This window comes from Psittacula echo (assembly GCF_963264785.1).
Source record: "Psittacula echo genome assembly, chromosome: 2".
NCBI classification, from domain to species: Eukaryota; Metazoa; Chordata; class Aves; order Psittaciformes; family Psittacidae; genus Psittacula; species Psittacula echo.
The window spans coordinates 84,979,666-84,995,971 of record NC_137737.1 but is presented as its reverse complement, the minus strand read 5'-3'; the positions used below and the strand labels follow the sequence as shown (position 1 = coordinate 84,995,971).

Genomic DNA, 16,306 nt, shown 5'->3' with positions numbered 1-16,306 from the left:
CCTGGTGGAGAGGGATGGGGGAGGAAATTACTCGAAAGCTGGAAGTTAAGTATCCAGTTAACACTTTAAAATATATAATGGTATTTGTTGGCTGTGTCAATGCATCAGTCTATGGAGTCAACTTCTGAGTTTAAACATATTGCACTATGACCAGCGATTCTCCACAATACAGTAGGATTTATTAATAGAAAATATGTCAGTAGGAGTTTGTCTTTGTACATGTTAGCAACATGTACAGTGAAACACATTTTTTTTTTCTCAATCTATATTGTTATAGTTCTTTTGTGTTATCTGACATAACCATTTATATTTTGGGCTTAAATATGTTATTTGTCAAAATGTACTTTCAGTGTTAATATACCTTTAAAATCATAGTTTATCTTTTAAATACTGAATTCATATTTTTTTTGAAATCAATATTGCTCATGTTAGTGCAAATTTGTTAATCTTGAGATAGGTTAACCATTCCTTCCAGACCATAAACAGCATTTAATAAAACAGTGAGATTTATACGGCTCTACACAGCTGAACAAGATTCTAATACGAAGCTTGTTAAAAAAAAAATCCGACATTTTACAGTACATCAATCGCATTTTATACATTTGTTTTTGGAACAGTTTTGATTCTTCTCTATTTCTGTGTGTGATCTAGTACAAGAATGAAGGGAACAGCAATAGGTAATGATACTTTCCTCCATATTAAAAAGAATGCATCATATATATATCTTGCTCAGTATGGCAGCAGTGTTGGATTTCCAAGCCTGGAAAAGAAGCTGGGTAATTCAACACCTTCTCAAAACTCAGTACAGCAAGAGTGAATGTTACCAGTCGGAGCACTTGCCACTACAGAAGAATGGAAACAGAACAACACAAAGTATAGACAAAAGGTATTTTATGCCACTTGATCGATCCAGAATCTCTCACTTGAGCAATGGTCAACATTTGTCTCCAAGTAATTCCTAAGAGGAGCTGAAAGGGGGCAATGTGGGCGTTTCAGTAGCTTGAAGAATGGAAATAAATCCAGCTTACAATAACCTCCTGTCCTAAGAACTGCAAACAGAATGACAGATCCCCTCTGCCTATTGGCAATGTGGTGCCTGGAGAACTGCACCAGCCTGGTGCAAGAGGTCAAGAAGACCTTCAGCGGTCAAGAAGAACTTCAAATTGCGAGTGACATTCTTTATTAAAAAAAAGCTTTTATACTGAAAACGTGCTTTGTTCAAAAGAGCACTGCAAATGCCACTTATTAAAACCAATGTAGTAAATAAAATATAAACAACCTGTGTCCAAAACTATGAATAATATTTCTATCTACCTCACTATACATCTGGCCCACTGTGCCCCTCCCACCCACCCTGTCTTACCTGTGTTAAAAATTTTTTTGCATGCGATTTTTTCCCCCTGTTTACTACAAAGAGCAGATAAGGTTACATATCGTACACTGGGAAAAGCTGCCAAGATATTCAACTATACTCCTAGATAACCCATAAACCAATGCTACGTCACAACACCCGCCTGCGTGAACTACTCGGGCTGCGTCCTACAGAGCAGGCGATGACTTGCGAGAGACTTCTCCCCCTGTGCACAGACAGAAGTGCGCCAGGTGATGGTAAGACTATTACAATGACTAACCACAGAGATGTCTGCAACCTAAAACAAAGTCTTTAACTGCAATTGAAGCAATTTACAACTACTCCATTTGTGGTGGGTGTTATGCTGTGAAAACAGTATGGTGAACTGTTGCCTGAACCAAAGAAATGAAGAAATGCTAAATTCTTTAATTTCCAGAATCCCAAGAGCTAAGATGAATATGCCAGCTCTTCTGGCCTCCTAGCTTAGCTTCCTTTTTTTTTAAATAATAATGATAATAAAAAATATCTCTGTCCCTTAGAAATTTTCATTTCTTTTGGGTTTTACCTTAAATGCACAGAAATGGGTTGGTATCTTTCGTATCTGAGGAATGTATTCTGGATGTTGGGTTTTCTTTTTATTATGGGTTAAAAAAAATGATTGTCCTAACGGTTCAGGAATTGGACCTTTCTATAAAACTGAAGAGTTTGGAGACTCCAGACTTTAGTCTGTTGGGTCTTTGTTTTCCATTCCTTCAGGGAGATGGGAAGATCACACTCTGCCTTCCTTGAGCACTTGTTGGTTGGTGTCTGGAGAGGAATGAAATTTCCTTAAGAGAAGATCAAGAGATGCTATTTTAAAGGAAACGGCACCTAATGGTGAAGGAGTCAGTGAAAAAAATTCGATAACCCCTTCCTTTGTGAGTATGTGGCTGGACAATTTGAATTGCTATCAATGGTTAAGAAAGTGGGTAAGAGAAAGCACATACTGGAGTTTCCACTGTTTAAAAGAACTGAAAATCAAACAAAAATTGAAGATTGAATAAGGAAAACATTGGATGAGAAGAAGTCTTACGCCACACGAACACACACACTCAAACACACACACGCACACAGAATACTATGCATACGTGGACACACACATGTAAGAATGTATATTTGTATGGTAGGTTCTTGGAAATAGACATTCTTAGCAAATATGGATGACAGATCAATTGTAATTTATTTTCTTTTAACACTGTATCATCATAAAGAAAACTGGTATAAATGAAAAAAATCTATTTCAAATATCTACATCTAAAATTTTAGGCAGTGAAAAAGCACTTCGTTGACAAGGAGTGTGGAATGATGAATGTTAATTGTCAGAAACTGCTGAATGCCTTTTTTTGTTTTTAGTTGCCACAAACAAATTCACATATCAGAACAAACAATACTGCTAAATATTCCTTTTTGGTTTTTTTTTGATTCTTTTTTCTTTTTTTTTTTCTTTTTTTTTTCTTTTTTTTTTTTTTTTTTTTTGGTAAAACGCACCGGGGAAAAGAAAACAAAAACCTGGAAATTCATACATCTTTCAAAATCTGAAATTGAAGCAATATTTAGAACCATAGATGAAGAAACACTGTGGCATTGGTGTAATATACACAATGCACTTCTTTTTTTTATCTGTAATGTACATCAAATACTTTACAACAATGCATTAACAAAAGGCAAGAAACATCTTGCTGTACAGAGGAAACCCCAAATGCAACTTGAAGCCTAGATTCACAATGAATGAGGATATTAAACAAAGTGTGAGAAGCTGTTCCCCATAAAGTATGTACGCTGCTCAGTTACTTGTGCTTTAACTCCTGACCCACATCCACTGCCATGTTCTCCCTCCTTCCTTCAGCCACATTCAATATACAGCACCAAACTTTAGACTCTACAGGCCAACAATAAAGTTGCCCCACACTGTAAAATATATATATGTATATATATTTCTTTCTAATTACTCCCAGGTTTAGCTTTTGTATCTTTTAGCCTTCTAAAAAAATCTCTTAAATTTTTCCATTCTGGTTATCTGGGCCTTCCTATGGAACAGGCTTTAACAAACTAAATCTGCAGGAAAAAAAATGTCTTGTGGTATGCATGCACATGCACAGTTCCTGGAGCTTTTGTATCTGCCCAAGTCTCAAACCCAGGAGTCGGGAGAGGCTGGATAGTGGCTTGTTTCATAGTTAAGTTCACTATAGGGACGAGCAGCTGAATAGAAGTCGACATAGTTGCCAGTTGACTTTAGTCCCAGGTGCATGTTGTATTCACTTGCAGGTGGGCGATGATGCACTTGGTCCTCAAAGAAGGACTCGTCATAGTTTCTTGTTGAATTCTGAAATGGCTGATATGGTTCATAATCTTTTCTGCTGGGCTCCTGTGGAACTGGCTGTGTTGAAACCTGAAAGAGTAATACCCACGGTTTGTCAGATACAACTTATTGTGGGCAACAGGATGGAAGAAAGAGTAAATCTCACGTTTATCATGCTAGAAGTACCAAGTTGTGCATTAGCTTAACATTTCCTCAAGGTATTGCTTGGTAGTGAATTAATTCTACAGCTTTGCCTTGTCATTATATTTCTTTATACCTATTTAATGTTATTATTAATTACATTTATTATTTAATATTATTGCTGCTCAAGATGATGGTTTACTTCAAATGAAGTTCAAGCATCACAGCTTACAGCTACTTTTGTAACTACAATCTGTGTGTAACTTACTGACTATTTTGCAGCTATGTAATGCAAACACTGGCGGCCAAAACTCAGCCTTGAAAAATTTGAATGGAAGTGATATACGCTCCAAAAATGCTAAACATTTTGCAGCTGCCTTTGCCAAAAGTGAGATTTAGGGTGATATCGTATCCTTAAGAACCACTCATAGTCTGCAGGGCACTGACATGAGGAAATTTCAAGCTAAGTGCTCTAAAATGTGTTCTGCTAACTGTAAGCAGAACCATTTTCTTGCCACCTCCTCAACACTTCATGTTGGCAATCTTGTGCTGTTGGTACATTCCAGGAAGTTGCCTTGATGCTGAAATATTTATGATATGCCGAAAAAAAACCTTGGGTGGTCCCCTAAACCCAAGTTTTCCATAAAGTTTTTTTGCAGACAGCCTGAGTGAGTCTCTGTTTTTAAAGCTGGGACTTAAGTACAATCTGAAAACTATAAACACATGCTAAGTATCTTAGTGGAATGCTATCTTTTGCTTTATGCCACCTCCGTAAGCTTGGGCAGTTTTGTGACTGCAAAATGATACAGCTTTTCAATCTTCAAATGGTCATCCCCTGGAATATTGATGGTCAGACAGTACTGGCAGGAGAATGCATACCCTGCTGACTCTGCAAAAGTTGATAAAGCTTCTTTAAGAAGAGAGGAACAGTTGCACTGCTATGGCCCAAACTCTGTGGTATAAAGCAAGTCTATACTGGACTCCATGTGTAGGGTGCAAAATACTGCCTATGTCTGCTGCCTTAACAATCCCACAAGTGATTGATCTGACAAGACTGGGCGCAGTATTAGAACTGCACAAAAGAGCACAACTACTCTAGCTTCTTTTTCTAGTATTGCTATCCAGGTGTACAGGACCTTCAGCTCCTCCTTTAACTTCACATATTCAAACACAAGTGTTTAATTTTGGATGCAGGAGAAAAATTCTGTCTGAAGCAACCTACTTATATGACAAAAAGTTAAGAGATGGTCATTTTTTGAGTACAAAATAGGGGACTGAAGTAGTACTTCTGGGTTCTTTTCAGCTAAAAACATTCTTTCCGATATGTCAATCATAAACCTGACATTTCATTGAGAAAGCAAGTGTGAAAAGGTGGAAAACTAGTGGGCTTTGGGTTGTTTTGTTTTCCTCAGACTCTCACTCCCCAAATCAAATTGGTTGATTCATGACTGCAATTAGAGTGCACCTGCTGCTTCAACACCTCATACCCTTATTTCCTCCTTAAATGCAATAAAAGCAGAAACACCTTCATGCACTGTCTTGCACAAAGCAATATGGTGCACTACAGGAAATACTGTCTAATTAAAAAAAGAATAAAGAGAAATGGGGGAAAAGAATACCAGAATCTCTCTTCACCTTAAGTTTGTGGATTAAGACTGAAATATCAGTCTCTTAAATGGAAATTTCAGGTAACCTGAAATTTTTCTGCATGTGCTATCATAACCTGTTGGACATTTTTCAAATTTAACTGAAATTATCCATTAGCATAAGGAATATAGCTTCTTTGAAGCCAGTGGCATTTATGCAAGCATTTGTGCAAGCGGGTGACTCAGTTCCTCTAATCTAGATTTACCAATCTTTGTGATATTTTTCTTCATTTCCATATAAGATGTTACATTGGAACTGTAGCATTTTTGTCTCTCTACCTACCTGGTTATGTTTGATATCTTCAGCAGGTGCACCATATGAATTCCTGTACAAAGTTGAGATTCCAGTGTTCTGAGCTGGAGAGGGGAAAAAGGAAGGAAGAAGCAGGTTTACCAAACATACCTCTTTCGCCTCAAAATGAATTCTTACAGCTTCATTAAATGCCTGTTCCCCCCCCCCCAAAAAAATCTTCAAAAACATTTGCAGATTTCTGTTTTCTCTTCCTCCCACTATATAGTCATAATTTTTGCTTCGTTGTACATGCATGTACATGGTATACACTTATTAACAGGTGCTATGTCATGTTCATACCAATCTTGTGCATTTCACATATAAATCAACAAAATAACTTCAATAAATAACAAAATATACAGCTAGTATTTGGTAATATATATCAAGTTATATATGGGATTTTATATCAAACATACACTGAACAGGTAACAGTTGTAAACATTAAGAAACATTTCAGTCCTTTCACTTCAGTTGGATGATGTGGATTATTTATCCTATGGTATCATAAAATTATTCATGGAAACAATGATTAAATGCAACTGAAAAATGAGTTAGGCAAGAAGAAAAAAAACCTGTATGTAGTTATTCTGAAGAGGTCTGGCCAAGACAGTCTGAAACTCATGAACTGCTGTCACTTTCTTCTCAGATGTCCTACCTCTAAATCACATGGCGCAAACTGAGCTATGAATTTGAAAGCAGAAGTAATTCTAAAGACAAGGATAACACACAGTTTTCAAAATAACCCATTCTTTCCCACCCTGCCCCCAAAACCCCATGAAAAGCTAAGGCTCTTTCCTGCAAAGCTGACTTCACTGATCACACTGATTTGATTATCTAGCTGAAGCTTAGTTTGCTGGTTGAACTAGAAATATTGAAGTTATTTCTCATATCTGAAAGAGCAGTATTTGAAAGACAGCAGTATCTTTCGTGCATGTGTGTGGCTGCTGTGCACCACTCTTATCAGGCATGTTATTAACATTCCAGACATGGGAGTTAATGATTTGATACTGTCATGAGGACTCTCATTATAAAAGCACATGCCTGAAAGTAAAAGTTGAGTAGTTGTGAATCAGTCATCACTGGAGATGAAACACGTTGGGCACATGACTCCTCTCAGGTCCCTGTGTAATGGTACAAAACCTGAAGGCACCAAAGTGTTGCTTTTAATACCTTCACAGCTCAAAAACTTTCATAGTGAGGACTAAGCATCAGAGCTGAAAGCTGGGTATGGGATCCATGCTAGCCACATTGCTAAGAAGAATCACAGTTACTGAAGAACCACTCTTTCTTCCTTTGTCAACCTGCTAGCGTGAACCCCAGCATGTACAAATGCTTCTCTCTGCTCCATGCTGCTGTTTCACAGATTTCAGATCATGTTCTTAAGTATCTCAAGCGTGTTCCTGGAACAGGATAAAGACAGGGATTATATGCTACGGTGATGAGCCCTAACAGCTGGACAAAAAAGATATTTCACTTCATAACCATAATCATAGGTGTGAAAAAACTTCTTGTTGAAGAGCTGGATGCAGTTACTGAGACAGTGCATAGTCTTGTATAGGAAATGGAGAAGAGCTCTGGAGTCTCCAAGGAGTGTAGCAGGATCCTTTCTTTGAAGCGGGAAGAATATGAACTCTGGTAACAGATGCTGGATGGTCTTTTCCAGAGGTAGGTACACTTAACTGCACCTCTGTGCTACTAGGTGATAACAGATGGAAATGAGAAGTGCTTGATCAGTTTGTCTTAGATGTTAGTGAAGAAAGCTTGATCTGCAGAGGTTCTCTCTGTTCAGGCTGCATTCTGTCACCTAACCTGAGTGGTGTGTGAGACTTATTTCAGTGTTTGGGGGTTAATTTATTTATTTATTTATTTATTTATTCCAGCAGCATCCTCTGCTTTAGAGTTAAAGAATTCCCCTCCTGATGACAGTCTTTGGTATTAGAGGAGTCTGTATCAGCATTGCTATTTATGGTGCATCTCATGATGGCATGACTTTCAGTAGTACAACAGCCAGATCTTCCCTTGATATCACCTTCTTTTTATGCTGTTTCTGAGCTTTTTGCTTGCCCCACAAAGTGCAAGAAGCTGGGCTATACAAATTCCTCTTCTCAAGATCCAAAGATTCTCAGAATTAGCATTTCAGCTAACCATTTTGTGAAGTGCTACTTCTTGAAAAAGATGAAAGTGATATTCAATGTGTTGGAATCTCATAAACCTATGAAGAACTTCCTGTAACCATTTTGTTTTCATGTATATGAATTGCAAGATAAGCAGGGTTGAAGTTTCCTGCAAGCAAGATTTTACTCGGGCATGACCAGATGGGACAATACTATACATGGTTGGTTGATGCCAAGAATAAAAGACTGGTATAAGGTGCAACATCTGAGGGTTTTACAAAGAATGTGATGAAAAATAGCAAACTGGACACATGCTAACTAATTTATATGTTGTTCCTACAGGCAATCAGAGAGACTTTAAGGAGCACCATAACCTTTCCATCTTTTTACAGGTATGTGAAAAGGTATATTGTACATACGTGCCACTAAGAGCAAATAGCCATGACTATTATAAAACCAGAAATAGTCTACAGTTGGTGCATAGCTGTCCAATTCATTACTGTGACATTTGCACCGATATACTGTCACATGCCAGATCGAAGACTTAAGGTCTCCCAGATTACATATTCTGCAATGGAAAATGGATAGTATCAGCTTATTAAAATAGCTGCAAGGTCTGTGCTGCTGATTTCACTGCATGTGAAATCAGTGATGAGTACAAATTCAGGAGTTTAAAATGAAAAAAAATAATCAAAAAAGGTAGCATTATTTTCTTAATGTAATAAAACCAATGACACATCAAATACTCAGAAATGACTGCCAAGAGTTCAAGTCTTGACTTAGTCTAACTGGGAGGCTGAGATAATTCTCTCTGGAGGGAATGCAAGTCAAGCAATGTAACTGCTAGCAGTGCATGCAGCCCCCTCCAGTACCTGCTTCTGAACATGCAGGCAGCATCCCTGGAAACTCCATTCCTGCTCTGCCATGCTTCAGTGAGCAGTTGACTCTTGCTGTCCAAAAGCAGAGGGCAAATATAAGAGAAAAAAGGGAGAGGATGAGCTAGCTGAATGGACAGATATTGTGTGGTTAGAATCTGATTTTTCCTGTTAATACTGTATACGAACTATCATAGTGAATTTTTCAAACAGGGAGAAAGAAACATTAATGAAATAATGTTCTTCTTTAAAACATGGCAAGAGAAGGGGAAGGGGTACCAGGACTAAGAGATGGAGATTTTCCAGCAGCCACACTTCCTTACAGAGGTGTGAGAACTGCGGCTACAGATGAAAAGATTTGAGGAGTGATCAGCGTGTGTATTTTATGCAGTACCTAAACATCAGTACGTGATAGTACTGAAGCAGCAGTTTTTACAAAGCAAAATTGTGAAGGTTCTAAAATGAGTACTGCGATCAACCTGCAGTATTTTGTGGTCATATTTCATAAATAACATTATAGAAAAATACCTTCTTTTTTCCCCCCTGTTCAGTTTTCAAGGTGACACTGGTTAAACAAAAAAATCATACACTTCCCCATAGCAGACAACAGCTTTCAAAATTATGTCACACTGTGGTTTATGTGACAAAGGTATCCCTGACCGAAGCTGTCCTCATACACCCCAGTCACTTGATTCATGGTTTAACATTCAGCTTTCAGTTCTTTCAAGTACTTATTCTGAACTCATTTACAGATACTTTGAAATAGCAAGAGGCTAGCCTTTCTCCCTCAGAAACACAGACTGAAAGTAAGAAAGGAACACTCAGCTAGACATATAGTGGTCTTCATCTGGTATCACGTAACCTGCTTTTTCTGCTATAAGCAGCAGGACTCCATTTTCTAAAATTTAGTTCAAGACAGTAAAGCAAAATGCTTCTATGCCTCACAAATCTCAGCTACCTGTCACTGCCACTGCCACCTTCCTGCACTGTGAAAGATGAGGTAAGGGCATGAGAAAAGATTACAGTGTATTATGGTTTCTTAAAGTAATACTGAGTACCCTTAGTATCTGCAGCTATTGTAACAGATGACGGTGGTTGGTTTTGCTTCTGTATGAAAACAAGTTTTAAAACCAAAAGTATAGATGACTGATTCTTTAAAACCAAAAGGAAATGTATTGATCAGGAGATGCTTCTGCTGGTGAAAGTGAAGATACAGGGTGCAGTCTGCAATGTACATATTACTTCAGTGAGGGAACTAACACAGTAAAAAAACCTGTAGAATAGGGGTCCCATGACAGTATACAGTAGCCTTATCTTCCCTGTTCTGAAGGAAAACACCATTGCATAATTAATGTTATCACATGCACTAAAAGTTTCTGCATTTTTGGGGTTTTTTTGTGTTTTTTTTTTTTTTTTAAAGGAATATAATAGGTTTTGTCTTAAAAATGTACTTTAGGTGATAAAAGTTTATTATTGGTTATTATTTTCTACAGAGAAGAGATGGACAGTAAATATAAAAGACATCATAAACCTGTGAAGAGGGCAACGAGAACTTTGATATTGTTCCCCTTTTTTTTAGTTGTCCTTGTAAAATCGATGTAAGTTATTATCTTCAGCCACACTGTTTACTTCATAGATTCTCCATTTTCCCCAGAGGTTTCCTAACAACTCCCCGCAATGGCAAGAAGCCAACATTCTATTTCAAAAATTCATCAAAAAACCTTCATTTCAGCACCAACCAAGAGGTCGTAAAATTTCTGAACTATAAACTGGGAAGAGCTTTGGAGAAGAACATGGAGACAGTCATGGATAAATGGGGACTACAGTTGTGGCTTTACATTCCGTGTAAACCTGTAAGTCACAGAAAGCTTTGTGTGATACATCAGCTTGGCAGAAAATACAAGAGCAGCTCAAAATATGCATACATCAGGTGGAACCTGAAAAAACATTTATCCCATAGATTCCAAAGATGCATTAGCTGCAAAGCACTGTCTGATCCACAAAATGAAATACAGAGATTGCAATGAACATGCTAGAACTTATATTAGACCATTCAAATGAAGCCAAAATGTCCCACAGTTGAAATTACAAATACTGATTTAGTATCATTCTTTAATGAAGTATTTATTATTTAGTGAGCTACAAATATGGTACACAAATTTCATGTTGAATGTTGACGCGCAAGACTCCTTTTGTCATTTTCTTTTGTTCTTAGAACGGTGCTTAATTTGAACTTAGAGCAAACGAGCAGAGATTTCGTGATCTGAAAGAAAGAGAAAGTGATTTGTTAACTCCATATTAATTTGTACAATGCTCATGTGTGATTGTGAAATTATTATTGCTCTTTTCAACTTGATTTTGGTTTTCATTTTTCTCACTGAGCTTAGTAGCTGGAAAAACAGTCAATAGCTGAGCATGATGCTGAGTCTTTCAAGTTTCCTTACTAAAAGCCCACCCAAAAGATCAATAAGAACAGACAAATACAAACAGATATTAAAGGAAAACATGATGTAAAATTCAAAGTGGAGCAAAGGTTGCAGGGGAAATACAAACCTCACACTCCAAAAAGTATATTGAAAGATAAAGGAAACAAGGGAAACAGGAATGGGAGAAGAAAAGCACTGCAGTAAAAGACAAAATGAAAAGGGTTGGGGAAAAAGAAAACTCTATTTTTTTTTTGTGTGTGGCAAAAGACAAGACTGTCTGCAAGTAAACACAGGTTTTCCATATGGGAACACTTCTTTTTGGGTGAACCTTCTCATATAATCTGGTAGTCTGAATTTTCAGATACAGCTAGAACAAAATGCTAGGTGTTTCTGCCTTTTCAGCCTTCTGTTCTTACTCCTGAGATTTCCTCTTCATGGGTCCTTGACAAAGTACTGAAAGAAACACAGTCCTGTCCTTCACAATCACACAAATAAGGACCACTGAAGTACTTTAGAGAAACACCTTGTGCAATGACTATGAAACACTCAAAATATTACAGATATATAAAATGCAGTACCTTGACTGAATCTGCCGCAATCTCATGTAGTACTCTGCAGACGTCGTTCAGGAGACTCTTAATTTCAGTGGCTTCCAAATGCTCTTGTTATTCCTCATTTTTATGTTTTCACTTTCATGCTAATTAATGTTCCATATTGCATTTTCACACAAAGGCTGGCCTTTAGGTTTTGATTATGCAGCAGTGAATAACGCAGTAGATGCAGCATGACTATCATCATATCCTGAATACGGTCTTGAAAACTAGTACTGATGGCTTGATTCTGAGCCAGCATGTTCCTGATGTCCCCAGTGAGCTGAGGAACCCAGAGACCCCCCCATTCTGGCATTCTCTGAGTAAGACTTCTACAGAGGGCATGGGGGACAGTAACAGCCATTCAGAATGTGCAGAGTGACTCCTCGCGGTGGTTGCATTTGGAGAAGAGGACACCACGATGCTCAGTACTATGTAAGTGTAACAACATGTTCAGTAAAGGTCATATAAGCCTGTGCAATGGTGAAGGAGACCAACATGTATTTTTCAAGAGAATTAAAAGGTGCAGTACTGGGCAAAGCACTCAAAATTTTGTAATTACTGAAATGCTGACAAGTTAATGAGCTCACCCCTGGGGAGAGGCCTTCAGTGAAACCTGCAATAGATGCTATAACACACAGAGAGAAAATTGTTGCATTTAAATCAGCCCAGCTGAGAAAGTAACACAGACAGAATCCACAAACATCACCAAATTTCCTAGGGATGACTGATGTGCAAAATAAGCTAATTGGCCCTGGAAAGCCATTCCCTGTCAAAGACAGATGTTAGGACACATGCTCAACCATTGTCGTGCTTGCAGACACAACACTAGTTAATTCAAAGTGATCTACCAACTTCCTTCTGAAATGAAAATGTAAAGTTACAAAGAAATATAAATCTGATTTTATAGCCTTCTCTGAAGAAACATGGTCTTCACAAATCATTTTCACATACCATTCTATTCATTAGGATCCAGTACTTATACAGCAAACCCAGACAAGCCTATAAAACCAGTGGTCTATCACAGCTGATTTTTACATATGCAATGCAAGTATAAACTCACCTGTCATTGTGTCTTTTCTGGAAGTGTGTTCCCCCTTATTTCCATGGTAAGTGGCGTTTGTTCCAGTTGATTCATAGTCTGTTTTTCTTTCTTTTAGGCTGATCATTTCCCGAGGTGAGGCTGGGGCACTTGCTAGATCACAAAAACGGATTTTTTTTTCTTGCCACATATGACTGAACATATGAATGTTTAACTCTAGAGTAAACATTTCAGTAAAATGTATACTTGTTTGCATACTAAGATTAAGCTGTTTGAAGAAACACTACCCCATTATGGAGGAAAAGAAAAGGTGCTGTTATTTCAAGTACAGGACAAATGTATTAATGCAACAATCAACTCCAAACATAATTTTTTCTCTGAATGTTTTACTTTTTCACTTATACTCAACAACTAAGATGATCATTGCAAAAAAAGTACAATCATTAAAAACCTGCTTTCCAAATTCTTTAACTTGTCAAAACTTTCCGGTACAGGCACTTCCTTTTTTTTTTTTTTTCTTTTTCTCAAAATGATTAATTTATTTCTGTTGAAAAGACCATTAACTATCAACTGTGTAGAAAAAAATGATACAAAATGATTTCTTCCTTTCCCTCTTGAAAATAAGGAAACAAATTACAGGATTCTAGTGGAGATGGGAAGAAAAGAAACATGTTTTTCTTAGAAAACATATAGCAAAGAATGCCTAACACTTAAAGGTAACTTAAATAATTATCTGTCTTTAAATTTTTATGAACAATTGCCTTTAGAACAACAACTGCTACTTTAAGCTATTGTTAAAAGGAAATCCTTCACCTATACTTGTGGTATGGCTAAGAGGAGGAAAGTACAAGGTGACTAGAAGGAGAACTGGTATGCACTTGATTTTCATGTACTTGAGAATGTGAAGGTGATCACTGGCACTGATTATGAAGACTTAGAGCCTGTGATGCTTAGGTAAAAATAATGGCTTTCACATAAACTGACTTCATTATACGTAGGAGTAGGCACATACAACTCACTTTCGCTGTTGCGGAGAGCAGGAGGAGGAGTACAGGGTGAGTGGCAGAGCACCCCAGAGCCTTGTGAAGGCACAGTGTACAAAAGTAACTAAAGACTGGCGCTTACTTCCACACCCTCTCCTATCTCCACCCAGGTATTTGGTGGGCCAAAAGAACCTCAAAAGCAGTAACAATGTCCTTGCTTAAACCGAAGGAAAAGTCGATACAAAAAAAAAAAAAAAAGATAAGCTCATTTGTGATGCTTGATCATGAACTGTATCTTTCTTCATCTCTAAACTATGTTACACTCTTTAGCTAAGGAATAGTGAAGCAAAAGCGATGCTGAATTCTGCTTAGATTGGTTCTGTTGGCCCTGGCCTCTGTATTTGCAAAGCAAATGCAGGACAACTGGTTTTTCTTATGAGGCCATTAAAACTTGGGATTGCTTTTAGATTGCTTGTCTATAGTGATGTAATTCTAAAGCTGATAATCCAGCAGGTATAAAGAAATGTGACATTAAATTACCAAATCAGCTAAAGACAACTTAAATCTAATAGGGAACAAACCAGAATGCAAACCTTGAAGAAGTTGTGTACACAGGGATGCATTTTGTCTCACATACTCCGGTAATGCTCTTAAGCACTCTGGTATTTCGAACACAATTGACCAATACAGACAAAAACATCTCTCTCTGTTCTCTGTGGGAACTGTCTCTCTCCTCCCATGTGAGAACAACTGCTTTCTGGAAAGTTAAAGTCCAGAAGTGCCATCTTTCAGAGCCTTTACTGGAAGCAGATATAAACTTACTGCTTGACATCAGACCGAAAAGTGGTATCAAGGTTTTCTATTCTTAAAGGACACAGAAAAGAAGACAGAACTCTTAAGTGCTAGGGATGAATGGGACCTTGTGAGCTCATTTACTTCAACTCTTTACCCCTAGGTAGGATCCAGTATACCAAAATATTTCTTGACAGATTTTAATCTAAAACTAAAGATCTCTAATGACAGAGATCACATAACTGCTCCAAGCAGTCTGTTCTAGTGCTTTGTTTCCCTCCTGTTAGGAGATGTTCCCTGATGTCTAGCGTGACTTCTCGCTGCTCATTATTTCCCGTTGCCTGCTATGAAAGTAGAGAAAGTTCACGCTGTCCCTCTTCACAGCTGGCTTGAATAGTTGGTGTGTACCTCTTCGTGCTGCCCCCATCCTGTTTCTCTTATTTGAGTTAAACAATTACAGTACATTCAGTGGTTTTCATATCCTGATTTCTCCATCTCCTGATTCATGTGTGCAACTGACAAAAAATCCCCAAATAATTTCAAAAGAACTTTTGTCTAGCCAGCTCTTCTCCTTATAATTTATTTCTAAAGGACTGGAACTTTCTTCCCCTTTGGACAGTATCTCCAATTTCTCAGTATCACTCTGAATTCCAATAGTGAACTTTCAGGTACATGTGTTTCTCCCAGGTTTGTGGCACCCGCAAAGGTAACAGACATCTTTTGTATATTACCTGGGCTATTAATGAAGCCACTGAAGACTACTGGGACCCAGGCAGACCTCCAAGCAAAGCATTCCTCCATTTTGGCAATAAAACAATACCCATTCTTTGTGAATGGTTTTTAGTCAGTTTTTTATTTACCACACATGACACTTTCTGGACTGTTTGCCAGGTTGCCCTAGCTTGCCTATAAAATTCTTTTCTGAAAAAGTCTTACTGATTACCATAGATTTCATTTACTGACTATTCTTTCCATAAAGTGCTTTAACTAGGTTGTAGTAGGAATTCAGGTGCATTTTGTAAGAACAAATTGTACTGAACCAATGCTTGGATTTGATATGGATACTACTAGTCAGACAGTAACTTATGGTATGTAGAAATAGATACTCCCAGAGTTAAGCAGTATCTTGTGTTCCTGCTCTTTGAGATCCTCAGATTGTGATTATTTGTTACAGCAATTTTCTAGAATGAAGTTGAGCTGCCTGGTCTGTAATTACATGGGTTCCTCTTCCTTCAGAAACCAGCAATGTATTGTCCTTTTGCGGTACTATGACACTGATGATGGCAGTAAGATTTCATTCAAGATTTCTCTAAGTATGTTCTTCAAGAAACAAAGTAACGTAAGTGAAGAGAGAGTTCTGGAAAAAGACAGAACTAAAATCTTGGGGCCAGACATTTTGAATGTCTTGTACTTACAGTCAAAATGAGATTTTGGAGAAGGAAAATAGGAACAAGACCCCTTTATGGACTTGTGTAATGATGGATTTTGAGAACTGAATAGCAGCTCTCACTGTACTTCTGGCTACATTTTCAAATTTCTCAGAGGTTGTTCTGCAGGACAAAGATGCAGCTTCTAGGTAAGTAAAAAAAGGTTATTTCTTAAAAACAAAACTATGGCATGATGCTCACTGCAATAATCAGTTTGGCCAATTTGAATCCTAAATTCTTGGTATACCTACGGATTGACAGCATTTGACTGAACAAGTAGTGAAAAGCA

At 37.7% G+C, this 16,306-nt stretch overlaps 1 protein-coding gene across 1 annotated transcript in view; it reads right to left on the bottom strand.

Moving 5' to 3' along the window:
• Positions 1 to 3,518: 3,518 nt before the first annotated feature.
• The window catches only part of CTNND2 (catenin delta 2), a gene marked incomplete at both ends in the record, with an annotated part of 536,439 nt that continues 523,651 nt past the window's right edge, over positions 3,519 to 16,306 (bottom strand). Inside the window, 3 exons of the mRNA XM_080639304.1 lie at positions 3,519 to 3,779; positions 5,760 to 5,833; positions 12,837 to 12,968. Of these exons, the coding sequence (XP_080495430.1) occupies positions 3,519 to 3,779; positions 5,760 to 5,833; positions 12,837 to 12,968 (467 nt within the window). The remainder of the gene's footprint in view (positions 3,780 to 5,759; positions 5,834 to 12,836; positions 12,969 to 16,306) is intronic.